This window comes from Manis pentadactyla, chromosome 2 (genome assembly GCF_030020395.1).
Source record: "Manis pentadactyla isolate mManPen7 chromosome 2, mManPen7.hap1, whole genome shotgun sequence".
NCBI lineage: Eukaryota > Metazoa > Chordata > Mammalia > Pholidota > Manidae > Manis > Manis pentadactyla.
In genome coordinates, this window is record NC_080020.1 from 187,341,140 (window position 1) to 187,360,612 (window position 19,473).

Below are 19,473 nucleotides of genomic sequence, written 5' to 3' on the forward strand. Positions count from 1 at the left end.
AGTTTTAAGGTGCTCCATTGATCAAAAAACCTAACAACCCCTTTCCTAGGTGATCTGAATATTCAGAAAAGTATTTTCCAAACTGTATCATGACACCATTTCTAGTATAAAGCAATTTTATTTAGAATGTGTACAAACTCTAAAATATAACTTTTTTATAGCCAATTACCTTGAAAATGTCTGGAAGGAAACCCTGAATATAACATTTCTGTGGAGAACTGGAAACTTTATCAAAAGGATTTTGATATCTTCAGAGAAAACATAAAGACAGATATACTAATATCAAAAGGAAAAGAATGGTGAAGCCATAATAATAGATATCTGCCTTTGTCTTTTCACTAAGAGTAAACTGGGAATTTGTAAGCCAGAATCCTGTAGTTTCTTCTGAGTCTGTAGCCTCCATATCAGCTGTAGAAGTGTATTTGTACCAAGGTGGAGATCTTGACCTGTCAAATATATCTGGACTGGTACAATCTTGATGGGATTCATAAGATGCATTTGGAGAACTTTCTACTTCATTCAGAAATTGAGACTCACAATATTTTTGCCTTCTTCTTGTGCTTTCCTATGGAAAAATACATATATAAAATAGTTTGAGTTTTCCAAATACTTATTTTATGTCCTCTATAAGAATGCTAAATAAAACTTGTTACATAAATCAAGTTCTTTGTGTGTTTATTTTTCCTGAGAAGAGTTTCTAATCTGGTTGATTGGTTTTTTTAAACCAGTAAGTAGGGTAGAATGTGAAAACTGAATTTTCTTGGCAAGGAAAAAAACCAGAGATAATCTCAGGGAGTAAGATAGAAAGCTTTTGGTCATTAATAATTTAATACAGTGATTCTAGGGGAGCTGAGGCACCAGCGCAAGTTGGTGGCATGAGTGCTGTGTGCCCACAGAGCAGCCTTGGCTGTAGAGATTGATGTCTTCCCCTGTCAGACCTCAAGAATACAGCTGGTTAAAATCCTTCTTTGTTCAGAAAGTTGATCCAAGAAAAGATGTTCCCTCTGTTCTCCTAGCCAAAAGGAAATAAACTGTCTATACACAATTTACAGCTTTACAATGTTAAAGCAGAATGCCTAGCAGCATATGTAACAAAATCTGTCAAGAGGAGTTGCCAGTTTCATAAAGATCACCCTTGCACTTGGGTGGGAACTTGGAACACATGGTATGGCAAGCAGGATCAAATTGTCTTCCCTCCAGAGGTATGAAGGAGGCTATCCAGCCCTCCTGAAGGTCATGAACAAATTCAGAGAAAATCAGGAATTTGGGGCATTATGTAAGGCAAGAAGCAACATACCTTTTTCTAGGAAGAATCAGCTGCTATTAACGTTCAGTTTCTGGAATGTCAGGACCTAATTTATGAACCCAGATCTTAGCACTAGATCTCTGACCAGGAACTATGATTGAATGAGGCAATTACTGTTTTAAGTGCAAAATACCAATTTTTCCCCAAACTGATCTATAGATTCAACACAATCCCAGTCAGAATCCTAGCAGCTTTGGAAAAGCAAAGGACCCAGAATGGCTAAAACCTTGAAAAAGAACAAAAGTTGGAGGGCTCACATTTCTAAATTTCAAAACTGACTATAAGCTAGCGTAATCAAGACAGTAAGGTACTGGCATAAGGGCATACACATCAATGAAGAGAATTTTAAGTCCAAAAATAAACTCTCACATATATGAGCAATTGTTTTCTGACAACTGCACTAAGGAAATTCAATGGGGACAGTCTTTTCAATAAAAATCCTGATACAACTAGTATCCTTGCAAAAAGATGCATTTAGACCCCCTACTTCACATTATATATATTGACCAAAAATGCAGACCAAATATAACAGCTACAATATAAAACTTTCAGAAGAAAACAAAGGAAAAAAATCATTGTGACCTAGAATTAGGCAAAAAGTTCTTAGATATAACACCAAAATCACAATCCACAAAAGAAAAAAAGACAAATTAAATTCAACAGTTCATCAAATCAGAAACTTTTATAAGTCAAAGACAAGCCACCATACTGGGAGAAAATTTTGCAGATCATATATATGATAAAGGACCTGTAACCAGAATATGAACTCTTAAAACTCAATAGACAACTCAGTTGAAAAAGTGGGCAAAGGATTATTCTCCAAAGATAAACAAGTGGCAAGAAAACATAGGAAAAGATGCTCGGCATCCCTACTCATAGGGGAAATGCAAATCAAAATCATGAACAGATATCATTATCAGGATAGCCATTATCAAAACAGAAAACAAGTGTTGGTGAAGATACAGAAAATCAGAACTCTTGTGTACCATTGGTAGAAATGTAAAATGATATAGCATTTATGGGGAACAGTACAGATGTTACTCGAAACATTAAAAGTAGAATTACCATATGATCCAGCAATCTCACGTACAAAAGAATTCAAAACAGCATCTCAAAGAGATGTTTCACACTCATGTTCATTGCAGCATGATTCACTGTAGTCAAGAGGTGGAAGCAACCCAAAAAACCAAGGACAAACAAATGAATAAAGAAAATGTGATACATGTAATAGAATATTATGCAGCCTTCATAAAGGAAATCCTGCCACTGATCAGGTTAAATAGCATTTACATATAAGTTAATTACATGTAGTGGTGATGGACGATATCCCCACCTAGGTAAGAAGTCAAGCTACTAAAATTTCAAGATAGAACTGTCTGTGATGAGACCTGTATACCTCGTCTCTCTGAGCAACATCTGATACCAAATGGGAAGGCACTCAAAGGATTTAACCACCAGTTTTCAGTTCACTGACAGATCTGATTACAAAAGATAGTCTGTGGCAGTGGCTGGAAAAATATGAGTCATTAGCTGGCTGCCTGTTTTGTGAATAAAGATTTATTAGAACACAGCTATAGCCATTTGTTAATGTATGCCTATGGCTGCTTTTACATGACAGTGGCAGAGTTGAATTGTTCTGACAAAGTGGACCATAAGCCTAAAATATTTACTGTCTGGCCCTTTAAAAAGAAGGTCAGTAGCATTATTTTTCATATTAGAAAAAGCACACGAATTATTTTGGGATCTTGTTAAAAATGCAGGTATCATTCAGGTCTAAGGTAAGACCTTAGATTCTGTGTTTTTAAGAAGCTCCAGGTGAAGTCAGGCAGCTGATTGGCACAGCACACCTGAGTTGCAAGGGATTAAGGTATGCAATAATATTTTTTACCACAATAGTGGTTCTTAACCTAGGACAGTTTTGCCTGATAGGGACACTTAACAGTTTCTGGAGACCTTTTGGATTGTCACAACTGGGAAGAGGTACTGTTGGCATCTACTGGATAGAGGCCAGAGATGCTCTCCTACAGTATTCAGGACAGTCCTTTAAAACAAATAACCAAGCCCCAAATGCAAATAGTGATACTGTTGAGAAAACCTTCATTAGGAGTAATTATTAGCCTGAATGCACGTAAGAATGAATTAAGAAGCTATGAAAAATATCTGTTTACTATCTATGAAAAGTACCTGTAAATACTCCTACGTCTGGCCCTGAGTAATGGGTATCAGACCTTCCTGCCTGCTGTAAAACCCGTGAAATGAATATAGAACAATAAAGTTGGACAAAATATATGAAGTAACTTACCAGGCTTAGAAAACAAGTCTGATTTCTTGAGGAAAGGAAAACCACCCAGACCCCAGAGAGACTACAATTTAAAATGATACTTCCTTTAGAGGAGTCCTCAAATTCCTAAACAAAAGTCAGGACATGATCAAGCTGAACCAACAATAAATTAAGTGTCTGCAAAGACAAACTTGAACATTCCTTAAAGGAATACAGTAAAATACGGAGTTCCAAGAATTTAGCACCCACAATGTTAAGCATACAATAAAACTTTACATGAGGAACAGGAACATGACCCACAACTAGATCATAGAAAAAGAATAAAAATAGGTATGACCTATATGGTAGAATAATCAAACAAGGACAATAAAACATCTATATAAAAACATATTTAGTGAAAAGATGAGGGACTCTAAGCAGAGAAATGGAAAATACAATAAATACACTTATAGAACTGTAAAATTCAACATATGAAATGAAAAATTCATTGGCTACTGATCTGACAACTAGATGCCAGGCAAAAGGAACTATCTGAAGTGAAATACAGCAAGATAAAAGACTGATTTGAAAAATGAACAGCCTCAGAGCCTGTGAGAAAAGTTAAAATATTCTAGCTTGCATGTAGTTAGATCTCAAACGGAGAAGAGGTAGTAGAGCATGAAACAAATCATAGCTGAAACTTTCCCAATTTGATGACAGATATCAATCCACAGATAAAAGAAGCTCAATGAGCTCAAAGCAGAATGAACAGAGACAAATATCCCTAGAAAACCAAAGATAAAGGAAATCTCAAAAGCAGCCAGAAGAGATTCTCAATGGTAAGAATAAATCAGAAGGATAACTTCTTACCAGAGAAAAGCACATCCTAGAAGACAGAGAAACAACATCTTTAAAGATGTTGAACAATTCCATACACATGAAGCCTTCAAAATGAAGGTGAGGGGCATCTAGTTTCACAGAAGAGAGTTAAGTATATTCTACTGTATTCCTCCTGCTAATTAAAACTAAAGACTTTACAAAAAGCAACTAATAGAACATTCTGAAAGTTGTAGAATAGAAGGCAGACTGGATAGGGACTTAAGACATAAGGAACGACCTACCCACAAGTCTAATCCCCATAACCCCTTCTTTTTGGTGCCTCCTATATATCCCAACCTGAGTCATCAAGCAGCCTATAATCTGAAAACAACAATATGTACAGACAAAAATAAGTCAAAGGAAAGCCTGCTATCTTTAAGCAATGGACCAGGTGGTGGGCAGGTCTACAGTTCCTAACAGTTTTGACTATACCTCTTCTGCTCTACGTGAACACCATCAAAGAAACTGCATCTCTCCCATTTCCCATGAGCTGCTATGGAAACTGGGGGTGGAACCCTGTCAAATATCACCACCCTGAGCTAACTAGGGAGCACACCTACTCCTCCCTACCAAGCAGTGAGGAGAGTAGAATGGAGCTCTTTTGACAAGACCATGCTCATGCTAACAAAGCAGTACCCTATCCCACTGCATGTTATGAAATTATGACACAGAGTCATGTCAGCCATTCCCAGCCTGCAGTACTGAGGTGGCACCTCTCTCTCCCCACCAGGTACGGGCAGAGCCCTTGAGACTGTCCTTCCCTGCACTAACAGAGGCAGAGCAGTGTCTCTCTACCATCCCGCACTGTAGAGACTGAAGGAGAGTCTGACCATGCCACCTGCAGTAAGTAAGCATCAGTAAAGAGATATCAACCCTCTACTTCTCATTGGCCTCAGATACTGCCGGGAGAAGACCTCTTGACCATCACTGCCATGCTTTAAGCAAATGACAGCAAAGAGGCAGTACCCATATACTCCTAACTAGAAAACCCTGTTCTTGGTAATTAAACTACTAGAGAGAAAATCAGCAAGGCTATAGAAGAAATTGAGACCACAAAACAATGGCATCTGATATTTACAGAGCACTTCACCCCAAAACAGGAAAATACATGTTCTTTTCAGTTGGAACATTTGCCAACAGAGACCATATCCTGCATCATAAAAATAAGTCTTAACTTAAAATTATACACAGTATATTTTCAGACAATAATCAGGACAGAGAAATTTAAAAAAAAATCTTCAAACACTTGGAAATTAACACATTCCTACACCCAAGCCATCAAAAAGTCTCCTGGAAAAGCACATTAAACAAAAATACAATTTTTATTTTATGTATTTTAACAAAAAAAATAAGGATTTATGGGATGCAATTAAAATGGACCTTAGTAGGGCATTTAGAGCATTAAGTGCTTATGTTAGAAAAAAACTAAGGCCTAATAGCCTATCCTTCCAACTAAACTAGAAAAACAAAACAAACCATGTCAAGCTGAAGGAAAGAAAGAATGGGAAAATCTCCAAACATATGCAAATTCCAGAACACTCTTCTTGGGTCAGAGAGACCCAAGAGCAGGTTAAAAATATTGAACTGAATGAAAATGAAAATATATCAGAATGTGTGGGATATGGCTAACAATGCTAGAAAGGAAACCTATGTACTCAATACTTGTATTAGGAGAGAAGTCAATTCAATAATTGAGACTTAAGTAAGGTTCCACCTCAAGAAACTAGAGAGAAAATAAATCCATAGCAGAAAGAAATAAAAATAAAAGCATGAACAAATGAAACTGACAACAGAGAGAAAAATCAAAAGATTCTGTGAGAAGACCAATACAGTTGATAAATCTGACCAAGGATGAAGAGAAAACAAACTATCAATATTTGGAAAGAAAGAGAGATTACTGTATCCCCCATAGACATTTAAAAGATTTGAACAAGGATATAATGTAGTGAACAACCGTACACATAAAAATACAGCACCTTAGATGAAATGGACCAATTCTTAGAAAACCACAAATTAGCAAAATTAACTCAAAATGAAATAGATTAGGGGCTGATAAACTGGTTTATAGGCCAAATCCAGCCCACAACCTGTTTTAGTAAAGTCTACCAACTAAGAATGTTTTTTTATATTTTCAATGGTCAGAAAAAATCTGTGACAGTTGAAAACTGTATGGAATTTATATTTCAGTGCCATAAATAAAGTTTTGTTGGAAGTCAGTTATACTCATTTGTTTACACATTGTGCATGATACTTCTGTGCTACAATGCAGAGTTGATTAGTTGTAAATGACTATATGACACATAAACGTAGATATTTACTATTTGGCTCTTTGCAGAAAGGTTTGTCCATTCTTGAAATAGATAATCTTAACAGTCTTAAAGAAATTGAATTCTTAATTAAAAGGGAAAAGAAATCTTCAGACCCAGATGGATTCACTGGAGAATTCGCTAAACAATTTTTAAAAAAAACAAAACCAATTATACTCATTCTCATCTAGAATTTAGAAGAAGTCTTCTCAACTCATTTTAAGAGTCAAGCACTTCTCTGATACCAAAGCCAAAGACAGTAGAATAAAAAGAAAATACAGACCAACAGTCCTCATTAACAGATCAAAAGTCTTCAACAAAATATTAGCAAATTTAATCCAGCAACATATGAAAATAATAATAGTACACCATGGCCAAGTGGGTTTGATTTGAGGAATTTAAGATCAGTTCAGTATTCAAATGCTAATCAGTATCTATCTTGGTAACAGTATAAAGATGAAAAGTTGTATGATTATATTAATTTATCAGAAAAAGCATCTGACAAAATTCACTACCCATTCATGATAACTCTCAATGCACTAAAAGTGGAGAAGAGTGTTAACATACCAATAATCTACAGTTAACATCATACTAAATGGTGAAAGGCAAAAAACTAGAAACAGGTCACATGTTCAACACTACATCCATACTTAAGAATACTACTTAGCAATAAAAAGGAATAAAGTATTGATACATGCAAACCTTGTATGGATCTCAGGGGGGTTAATGGTGAATGAAATAAAGCCAATCTTAACAAGTTATATACTGTATAATTTGGTTTATATGATATGCTCAAAGTGACAAAATTAGAGTAATGCAGAACAGACCAGAGATTAGGATTGGCAGGAGGGTGGCACTATAAAGCAACATGAGGCAGTTTCTTTGTGCTCATAGAACAGTTCTGTAGAGTGATTGTGGTGGTTACCCTATACATGTAATAAAATTTCATAAGAACACACACAAACACAAGTGCATGCAAAAACATGATCGAGTATGTTCTGTATTTCAGAGGAATATACCAATGTCAGTTCCTGATTTTGAAAGTAATTCTATGGTTATACATGATGATTTCATTGGGGGAAGCTGGGTAAAAGGTATATGAGAGATTATTTTTGCCATTTCTGAGTCTATAGTTACTTTAAAATGTTTTAGAAAATTCAGAAAAAAATATAGTTCCAGCTTTCCTTACAGAACAAAACAAAAAAAATACAGGTGACATAAAGATATTTTCAGAAAGACAAGAGGTGAGAGAATTAGTTTTCAGGAAATCTACACTGCAGTAAATGTTAAAGGGATGTCCTTAAGCTGAAGGAAAATGATATCAAGTGTAAATTCAGATCTATGTAATATCTGAAGAATACCAGAACAGTAAACTTGGGGGTATTTAAGACTTTTTCTTCCTTAATTTTTTGAAATAAAACTGACTTTTTAAAGCATGATAATAAAATACAATACGGAATTAATTACATATGGAAAAAGCTAAATGTATGACAACAGTAACACAAAGGTTGGGATAAGTGGAAATACATTTCTGTAAATGTTCTTATATGTGAAGTGGTGTATTAAGTCAAGGTAGCTTGTGGTATGAGAAGTTAAATGTGTACATTGTAATTTCTAGAGCTGTGCTAACAGTAGCTACTAGTCAAATATGAATTACACTTAAAATATGGCTAGACTGAATTGCTGAGATATGCTATTTGTGTAAAACACCAAACACCAGATTTTTGAAGACAATATGCAAAAATATTAAAACTTTTTATAACAATTACAATATTTTGAATAGTGCTTTAATTAAAGTGTATTATTAAAATAAATTTTAACTTTCTATTTTTTTCAATAGGGCCACTAAAAGATTTAAAATTACATCTATGGCTCAAATTATATTTCTATTAGAGTGGTTTTCGAACAGTGGTTTCAAACTTTTTCTTTAAAAGGCCAGACAGTAAATATTTTAGAATTTTGGGGCCATATAGCCTCTGTTGCAAGTACTCAACTCTGCCACTGTAGCATGAAAGTAACCATAGACAATATGTAAGAAAATGAGTATGGCTTATTTTTAATAAAAATATAATATATAATAAGTTTAAATATTTTAAAAATAAGTAGCTAGCTGAATTGTTCATAAGCCATAGTTTGCTAATAACACCTCCTCTAAAGTAGCCACTAAACAAAAACAAAGAAATCCCCACAAAACCCAAAAAAGTATAGTTCAGAAATCCAAGAAAGGAAAATTTTCAGGCCGAAAGAAAGCAGAAGGGAAGTAAAATAACAGAGAATAAATGGCTCAAGAAGAAAGCAAACAGCAAGATTGTAGATTAAATCAATTTACACTAATAATTTCATTCAATAGAAATGGACAGATTAAAGGTGAGTTATGTCAAATTGTACACAAAACTAAGACAAACTATCTGCTTTTTACAAAAGCATACAGAGACAAAGACACATCAAACACTAAACATAAAAGGATGAAAAATAATATATCATGTAAATATTAATCATAAGGAAGGCTGTAATTGCTAAAATAAGACAAAGTAGAAGAAAGATGTTTCATAGCCTGATAAAACAGAATAGTTAACCAAGAAGATGTAACAGTCCTAAATCTGTGTCTAATAACAGAGTATCAAAATCCATGAAGCAGGAATTTAGAGATAAAGGGAGGAACAAACAAATCCATAATTATGGTTGAAGATTTTAACACTCCTTTATCATTAAGTGATAAAACAGGAGGACAGAATAAAGCATAACAATAAGGATACAGAAGGTTTGCACAGCACTATCAAACAATTTAACCTAATTGACATTTATAGAATGGTGCATCCCGAACTTCAGAGTATACATTCTCTAAAAGTACACAAGGAGACAAAGATTAAAGATGGTGGCATGAGAGGTAAGACAGAAAACTTCTCCCAAAACCACATATAATATGAAAATATAGCAAATACATCAAATCCTGAAAGAGCAACAGGAAAGAAGACTGTGGCAGACTGTCTACAGCTGGGGAAACCAGCAGACCTCAAGTAAAAGGGTAAACTACCAAAGCCATGATCTGAAGGGACCCAAGCCCTTCCCCAACTGCAGCTCACCAGAGGGAGGAAGAGAAACGGAGATGGGAAGGGGTGGAGGCCTAGGACTGCTGAACACACAGCCCTGGAGATCTGTTCTGAGGGCACCAACCTACATTACATGGTGTTCTGGAGATAAGTGGGGTTTGAAAGCTAAGACAGGTAGAATACTTGTAGAGACTGAGATTGCAGCTGCTTGTGGAAAAGAGAGATTCACATCCAGCTGCTCTGGGACAAAAGAAAGGTGGGTAGTCTGAGAGACTTCCTAACAGCAAGAGGACAGCTAAAGGGGCAAGGATTGAACAGAACTTGCTGCTCAGGAGAAAGGATAGGTGGAAAAAATTGTCTGGGTGCACTCTGCCCAGCAGGTTGGAAATTTTCAGGAGCTTCAGGCACTCCATCCCCCGGGCTGGCTACGCAGTCCCAAGGCCCAACACTGCAAAATGCAGCATGCTGCACCTTCATCCCGGCCAGCACCACCTCATAAACTGACTGTGTCTGCCATTGTGCCAGGACAGCCAGAGGGTGGACCTGCCTACAGCAGTTACAAGTGCAAAGCATAGAAGCTTCTCCCTGCATGCTCAGCACACTGGCCCTGGCAGTGGAGACAGGCACTGCAGCCGGGAAGCAGGAAAGACCTCTTTCCTCCTGTCAGGCACCAGTGTCCCTTGCCTGTAACCCCCGCCATCACCCCAGGGGCTGAGCAGCCCCAGAGAGTAGAACTTCTGGGCACTAAAGGGCATCACCTACAAATATGAAAAGTCAAAGGAACCTGGTTCAAACCAAAATCCCACAAACACCAGAAAGAGGGCCAAGTGAAAATGAACTAATCAATCTTCCTGAAAGAGATTTCAAAATAAAAATTATAAACATGCTCACGGACCTAAAGAAGTATTCAAGAACTCAGGAAGGAAGTCAGGAATGAGATACAAACATTGTAGAATACAGTATCTAAAATGAAATATACAATGGAGGGATTTAAAAGCAGACTAGATGAAGTAGAGGAGAAAGTAAATAAAATAGAAATTAGAGAACAGGAATACAAAGAAGCTGAGGCAAAGAGAGAAAAAAAAAGATCTCTAGAAATGAAAGAATATTGAGAGAATTGTGTGACCAGTCCAGACACAACAATATTCCAATTACAGGGGTACCAGAAGAAGAAGAGAGAGGAAAAAGGATAGAAACTGTCTTTGAGGAATTGCTGAAAACTTTCCCAATCTGGGGAAGGAGATAGTCTCTCAGGCCATGGAGGTGCACAGACCTCCCAACACAAGGGACCCAAGGAAGACAATACCAAGACATATAATAATAAAAATGGCAAAGATCAAGGAAAAAGACAGACTATTAAAAGCAGCCAGGGAGAGAAAAAAGATCACATTAAAAGGATAACCCATTAGGCTATCTTCAGACTTCTCAAGAGAAACCTTACAGGCCAGAAGGGAGTGGCATGATATATTTAATGCAATGAAGCAGAAGGGCCTTGAACCAAGAATACTCTATCTGACAGGATTATCATTTAAATTTGAAGGAGGGTTTAATCAATTTCCAGATAAGCAAAAGCTGAGATAACTTACTTCCCCAAAACCATCCCTACATTGTATTTTGGAGGGACTGCTATAGATGGAAGTGCTCATAAGGCTAAATAGTTATCACAGGATGAAATAAGACCACAGTAAAGAAAGTAGATCAATTAATTACTAAGCAGATGCAAAATCAAATCACCCACAACGTCAGTCAAGGAATAGACAAAGAGTACAGAATGTGATACTTAAAATATAAAGCATGGAGAAGGAAGAAAAAGGAGGAAAAAAGAAAGAACCTTTAGATTGTGTTTGTTATAGAATACTAAGTGAATTAAATTACACTGTTAGATAGTAAGGAAGTTACCCTTGAATCTTTGGTAACCATAAAAGCCTGCAATGGCAATAAGTACATACCTATCAATAATCACCCTAAAAATAAATGGCCTGAATGAAACAATCAAAAGACAGAGTCACTGAATGGATTAAAAAAAAGAGACCCATCTATATGCTGCCTACAAGGGACTGACTTCAAGCCCAAAGACATACATAGATTAAAAGTGAAGGTATGGAAAAAGTTATTTCATACCACTAATAGGGACAAAAAAGCAGGAGTTTCAGTACTTTTATCAGGCAAAATAGTCTTCAAAACACAGAAAGTCACAAGAGACATAGAAGGACATTACATCATGATAAAGGGGTCAGTCCAACAAGAGGATATCACCATTATAAATATTTATGCACCCAACACAGGAGCACCTACATATGGGAAACAAATACTAACAGAATCAAAGGGGGAAATAGAATGCAATGCATTTATTTTAGGAGACTTCAACACACCACTCACTCCAAAGGACAGATCAACCAGACAAAAAATAAGTAAGGAGATAGAGGCACTGAACAACAGATTACTACAGATGGACGTAGCAGACACCTACAGAACATTCCACCTAATAGTGGCAGGATACATATTCTTCTCAAGCACATGAAAATTTTCAGGACTAGATCATATACTAGGCCACAAAAGGAGCCTCAGAAAACTCAAAAGTTTGCAGTTGTACAAACCAGCTTCTCAGACCACAAAGGTATGAAACTAGAAATAAATTACTCAAAGAAAACAAAAAGGCTTACAAATACATGGAGGCTTAACAACATGTTCCTAAATAATCAATGGATCAGTGACCAAATAAAAACAGAGATCAAGCAATGTGTGGAGACAAATGACAACCATAACTCAACACTGCAAAATCTGTGGGATGCAGCAGAGGTCTTGCTAAGAGGCAAGTATATTGCAATACAGGCTTACCTTAGGAAAGATGAACTATATCATATGGACAAACTAAACTCGCAATTCATGAAACTAGAAAAAGAAAAATGAGGCCCAGTCAGTAGAAGGACGGACATAATAAAAATTAGAGCAGAATAAAATCGAGAAAAGTAAAAAAATAGACTCAATGAAACCAGGAGCTGGATCTTTGAGAAAATTAACAAAAGAGATAAACCCCTAGCCAAACTTATCAAGAGAAAAAAGAGAGTCTACACATATAAACAGAATCATAAATGAGAAAGGAAAAATCACTATGGACACCACAGAAATACAAAGAATTATTAGAGAATCATTATTAGCATATGAGAAATTATATGCTAACAAACTGGATAACCTGGAAGAAACTGACAACTTTCTAGAAAAACACAACTTTTCAAGGCTAACCAAGGAAGAAACAGAAAATTTTACCAAACCAATTACCAACAACAAAACTGAATTGGTAATCAAAAAACTACCTAAGAACAAAATCTCTGGACCAGATGTCTTCACTGCTGAATTTTATCAAACATTTATTGAAAACATAATATCCATCCTTCTTAAAGTTTTCCAAAAATTAGAAGAGATGGGAATACTTCCAAACTCATTCTATAAGGCCAACATCACTCTAATACCAAAATCAGACAAAGACACCACAAAAAAGAAAATTACAGACCAATATCCCTGAAGAACATAGATGCAAAAATACTCAACAAAATATGAGCAAAATGAATTCAAAAATACATCAAAAAGATCATCCACCATAATCAAGTAGGATTTACTCCAGGGATTCAAGGATGGTACAGTATATGAAAATCCATCAACATCATCCACCACATAAACAAAAAGAAGGACAAAAATCACATGATCTCCATAGATGCTGAAAAAGCATTTGACAAAATTCCACATCCATTTATGAGAAAACTCAACAAAATGGGTATAGAGGGCAAGCACCTGACAAATCCACAGCCAACATCATACTTAAAAGTGATAAGCTGAAAGCTTTTCTTTAAAATTGAGAACAAGACAAGGATGCCCATTCTCCCTAGTTTTATTCAAAATAGTTCTGGAGGTCCTAGCCATCGCAACCAGACAACACAAAAAAATAAAAGGCATTAGTAAGGAAGAAGTTAAACTGTCACTGTTTGTGGATGACATGATATTGAACATAAATAACCCTAAAGAATCCATCCCAAAACTACTAGAACTAATAAGGGAATTAGTTTTGTATCCTACAACTTCGCTTTGGTATTATAGTGATGTTGGCCTCATTGAATGAGTTTGGAAGTATTCCCATCTCTTCTACTTTTTGGAAAACTTTAAGAAAGATGGATATTATGTTTTCAATAAATGTTTGATAATTTACAAAGCAAAGTTGTAGGATACAAAATTAATACACAGTAATCTGTTGCATTCCTATACACTAACAAATGAACTAGCAAAAAGGGAAATCAGGAAAACAATTCCATTTACAATTGCATCAAAAAGAATAAAATATCTAAGAATTAACCTAACCAAGGAATTGAAAGACCTATACTCTGAAAACTACAAGACACTCATGAGAGAAATTAAAGAAGATACCAATAAATGGAAATTCATCCCACACTCATGGATAGGAAGAATTAATATTGTCAAAATGGCTATCCTGCCTTAAGCAATCTACAGATTCAATGCAATCCCTATCAAAATACCAATGTCATTCTTCAATGAACTAGAACAAATAATTTTAAAATTCACATGGAACCAGAAAAGACTCCAAATAGCCAAAGCAATCCTGAGAAGGCAGAATAAAGCTAGGAGGATTACGCTCCCCAACTTCAAGCTCTACTACAAAGCCACAGTAATCAAGATAGCTTGGTACTGGCACAAGAACAGACCTCTAGATCAATGAAACAGAATAGAGAGCCCAGATATAAACCCCCCTATATATGGTTAATTAATATATGATATAGAAGCCATGGATATACAATGGGGAAATGACAGCCTCTTCAACAAGTGGTATTGGCAAAACTGGACAGCTACATGTAAGAGAATGAAACTGGATTATTGTCTAACTCCATATGTAAAAGTAAACTCGAAATGGAGCAAAGAACCTGAATGTAAGTCATGAAACCATAAAACTCTTTGAAGAAAACATAGGCAAAAATCTCTTGAATATATACATGAGGAACATTTTTTCCTGAATGCATCTCCTCGGGCAAGGGAAACTAAAGCAAAAATGAACAAATGGGACTACATAAAACTAAAAGACTTCTATACAGCAAAGGACACCATCAGTAGAACAAAAAGGCATCCTACAGTATGGGAGAATATATTTGTAAATGACATATCTGAGAAGGAGTTAACATCCAAAATATATAAAGAACTCACATGCCTCAACACCCAGAAAGCATATAACCCTATTAAAAAATGCGTGGAAGATATGAAGAGACACTTCTCCAAAGAAGAAATTCAGATGGCCAACAGGCACATGAAAAGTTGCTCCACATATCAGGGAAATGCAAATTAAAGTCACAATGAGTTATCACCTCACCCCAGTTAGGATGGCCAACATAGAAAAGAATAAGAACAACAAATGCTGGTGAGGATGCACAGAAAGAGGAACTCTTCCTACACCACAGGTGGCAATGTAAATTAGTTCAACCATTGTGGAAGGCAATATGGAGGTTCCTCAAAAAACTAAAAATAGAAATACCATTTGATCCAGGAATCCCACTCCTAGGAATTTACCAAAAGAAAACATTTCTCAAATTCAAAAAAAAAAAATGCACCCCTATTTTTACTGCAGCAGTATTTACAATAGCCAAGATATGGAAACAACCTAAGTGTCTATCAGTAGATGAATGGATAAAGAAGAGGTGGTGCATTTACACAATTGAATACTATTCAGCTATGAGAAGAAAACAAATCCTACCATTTGCAACAACATGGATGGAGCTAGAGGGTATTATGCTCAGTGAAATAAGCCAGGCGGAGAAAGAGAAGTACCAAATGATTTCACTCATTTTGGAGTATAACAATGAAGGAAAACTGAAGGAACAAAACAGTAGCAGGCTCACAGATTCCAAGAAGGGACTAGGGGTGTGGTGGGGTAGGGTAGGGTGGGTGGGGAAGAAGGGAGAAGGAGATTGAGGGGTATTATGATTGGTGCACATGGTGTGGTGGGGGTCACGGGGAAGACAGTGTCACACATAAAAGACAAGTAATGACTGTGGCATCTTACTACACTGATGGACAGTGACTTCAATGGCGTATGGGAGGCACTTGGTAATATGGGTGAATCTATTACCCACAATGTTTTTCATGTGAAACCTTCATAAGTGTGTACACAAGGAATATTCACCAAGGTAGACATTCTTCTGGGCTATAAAACAAGTTTTAATGAATTTAAAGGATAGCAATAAATACAGGATATATTCTGATGAAAACAGAATTAAATTAGAAATTAGTAACAAAAAGGTATCTGGAAAATCTTAAAATTACTTAGCAATTAACGTATCTAAATTATATATGGGTCAAAGAGTAAGTCTAGAGTAATCAGAAAATAAATTTAACTGAATAATAATGAAAACACAACATATCAAAACTTGTGAAATATAGCTAATGCACTGCTTAGAAATTTACAGCTTTAGCTATATTTTAGGAAAGAGAAAAGCCTTAAAAATCAATGATTAAAGCTTTCAATTATGAAGACTGAAAGAACAAATTAAATCCAAAATAAGTAGAAGGATAGTGCATGGTGAAATAGAAAACTAATAGCAGAAAAACCAACATATCCAAAAACTGGTTATTTGAAAAGATAAATAAAAATGATAGGCATGTGGCTGGTCTATTAAAAAAAAAAAAGAAAAAGAAAAGAAACTAGGTTACCATTTATTGGAATGAGAGGGGGCATCAACATGGATATTGATGATGCTAAAAGGATAATAAGAGAGTATCATAAACTACATAGTGCTGACAAATTTGACAATTTAGATAGATGGACAATTGTTTTAAAAGATACATATTATCAAAACCTATATAAGAAAAAAATCTAATGATCATTCCATCTGTTACAGAAAATTCGTAATTTAAAATTTACCTACAACAAAACTTTACACCAAGATGGATATATGAAAGACAAATTTTTTAATATTTTTGAAAACAGACACTTCCAACTTACATAACACTTACAAGAATAAGATAATTACACACTATTATTTGTCATCAGTGTAGAGATAGAAATCTTTAACAGAGTAATAGCAAATTAAATTCAGCATGACAACACTGAACAAAAGTAAGGATTCCCACTTTCACTGCAGCATTAGAAGTGCTGGCAGGTGTAATATGCCATGAAAAAAATAAAGGCATACATGTGGGAAAGGAGAAAGTAAAACTTTAGTCACAGATGACATGACTGACTGTAGAAAAAACTAAGAATATACAAAAAAAAACTACCAGAACTTGTAAGTGAATTTAGGAATCTCCCAAGACACAAGCCAATATACTGTATTTCTATATACCAGCAATGGATAACTGAAATATGAGATTTGTAAAAAAGATATTTATAATAGACTGAGAAATAAAATAAAGATAATTTTAGTGGAAAATATGTAAGGTATCTACACTGAAAACTATAAAACGCTGTTGAGAGAGATTAAGATTTACCTAAATGGAGAGAAGTATCACGTTAATACATTAGAAGACTCAATGCTATTGGGATTTCAATTCCCCCTAAACTGAGTTTTAGATTTAGTGCGGTCCCAATGAAAATCTCTGCTTTTTAATGGAAATTGACCATCTGGTTCTTAAATTTTATGGAAGGGACCAGAACCTAAAATTGGTATGGTATTCTTAAAGAAAAATGTTGAAGGACTTGTACCACCTTATTTCAGAGCTTGCTGTAAAGCTGCAGTAATTGTTGCAGTGTGATTTTGGTATAAGGATAGACAAATAGATTGATAGAAGAGAAGAGAGAGTCCAGAAACAGACAAATACTTATATGGTCTGCTGACTTTTGAGAAAGGCTCCAAAGAAATAGAATAAGGAAAATATTTTAACAAATGGTGCTAAGACAACTGGCTTTCTGTATCGAACAGAATGAACCTCAATCTATAACCTCACAACCATACACAGGAATGATCTGAGATAGCTCATAGACCCAAATGTGAAAAGTAAAACTATAAGCCTTCTAAAAAATATATAGCAAAATAACATTGTGACCCTGAGGTAGGCAAATATTTCTTATATTTCTTTACAGAAAAGGGAAAAAATTGATAAATTGAACTTAAAGTAAAAATATTAACATAGTTTCTGCTAATTGAAGACACCTAAAGTAAATGAATAGGCTGGCTGCACACTTAGAACAGGTCCACAGAACAGACAGATATTGGACAGTACACATGCATTTAGAATATGTAAAGAATTCGTATAACTCAATAATATAAAGACAATCATCCAAATAAAAATGAATCAAAACACTTAAAAAAGACTTCACAAAAGAAGATATATAAATGGACAGTAAGCACATGAAAGATGCTCACAATTATTAGTCATTAGATAAATGATAATTGGAATCACCAGGAGAGATTGATAGACAAATGTTACTATGACTAATATTAAAAAGACAGACAACACCAAATGCTGGGAAGGATATGGGATGGCTGGAACATAACTGATGGGAATGTAAAATAGGAAATATTTGTCAGCATTTTATAGAATTGACCATACTTCTGTTCTATGACTCAGCAATTCCACTTCTTAGGATAAAAAATATGTATCCATAGAAGGAACTTGTGTCAGAATGCCCACAACAACTATTCTTGGTGGCTGCAGCCAGGGGCAGCCCAGATGTCCATTAGTAGAAGAACGGAATGCACACTGTGATGCACTTACACAATGGAATATCACTCAACACAAAAAAGAATTACTAATACATGCAACAATGTGGAAAAATTTCAAGAAAACATGCAGAATGAAAGAAGCTAGACACAAAAGAATGCATATTGTATGACTACATGTACATGAAATTCTACAAGATGCAAAACTAATCTCGTGATGAAAACCAGAGTATCAGAACAGTGGTTGTCTCGAGTCAGGGGACTGACTAAGAAAAGGAGCAAAGAGCTTTCTGGAATAATAACATCTACACATATGGTCATCCAATATTAAAATGAACCAATTTCTTTGGAACCTGTGCATCAATATTTTTATAGTCCCTCCTTGCCTCCATATACAGGTGATTCTGGTACACAGTAAATGTTAAAAAAGAACCCTCAAGAATCTCTAAATTTTGTCACCAAAGAATATTTGTCATAAATTTTACAAATTTGCTTTAATTTTAACATCATATAACATATGTCCACTTGAAGTAGATTCCTTTGTATATCAATTTAAAAATAAAAAACCAATTATGCTGTTTTATAATATAATAAATGCAAAGGATTCCTATTAGTACTAAAAAAAAAACATTCCTCTCTGCATAAACTTGTATGCTTGCTGGTTAGATAAGAAATGCCTAATTTGTATGCTTCTAATTTTTGCCTTGGCTGCCAAGAAGTTCAGAGCCAAATTTAGTGCTCAGCTTAGTGATTATCATTTCCGCTGCCTAATATACCAGTTTGGAGGGGAAGGAGGTTGGGAAATGGAAGGTAGGGACATTAAATTATCCTGTTTCACACTGTAAACTACCTCAAATCATTTGGGGAAAATGACCATGTATAAATCATAAGAAATGTTGGCCACTGGGAAAAAAATTTTTTTCACTGCAGCTGTAAGTATTGTATGCTTTCAAAGGAGGTTAGAGTAGGAAAGACTTTTGCTTTGCCTGAATGAGTCATCTGCTAAAGGTGAGTTGCT

The 19,473-nt window shown here is 35.3% G+C and overlaps 2 protein-coding genes and 1 pseudogene across 6 annotated transcripts in view; 2 read left to right on the plus strand and 1 right to left on the minus strand.

Annotated features, from left to right (window-relative positions):
• The window catches only part of FANCL (FA complementation group L), a 124,874-nt gene that overhangs the window by 84,841 nt on the left and 20,560 nt on the right, over nucleotides 1-19,473 (plus strand). For 2 of the 4 annotated variants that reach the window (XM_057497186.1, XM_036926006.2), the window contains one exon: nucleotides 162-662. The exons of the other annotated variants lie outside the window; for them this stretch is intronic. In XM_057497186.1, coding sequence (XP_057353169.1) covers nucleotides 162-197 — 36 coding nt within the window. In that variant the 3' untranslated portion in view covers nucleotides 198-662. Of the gene's footprint in view, nucleotides 1-161; nucleotides 663-19,473 lie in introns of those variants that run through there. 4 annotated transcript variants of the gene reach the window in all.
• VRK2 (VRK serine/threonine kinase 2) overlaps nucleotides 99-19,473 on the minus strand; it is a 126,130-nt gene continuing 106,755 nt past the window's right edge. For both annotated transcript variants that reach the window (XM_036926002.2, XM_036926003.2), the window contains exon 13: nucleotides 99-565. In XM_036926002.2, coding sequence (XP_036781897.2) covers nucleotides 251-565 — 315 coding nt within the window. In that variant the 3' untranslated portion in view covers nucleotides 99-250. The remainder of the gene's footprint in view (nucleotides 566-19,473) is intronic.
• LOC130682589 (protein NipSnap homolog 2-like) lies at nucleotides 786-4,985 on the plus strand (annotated as a pseudogene).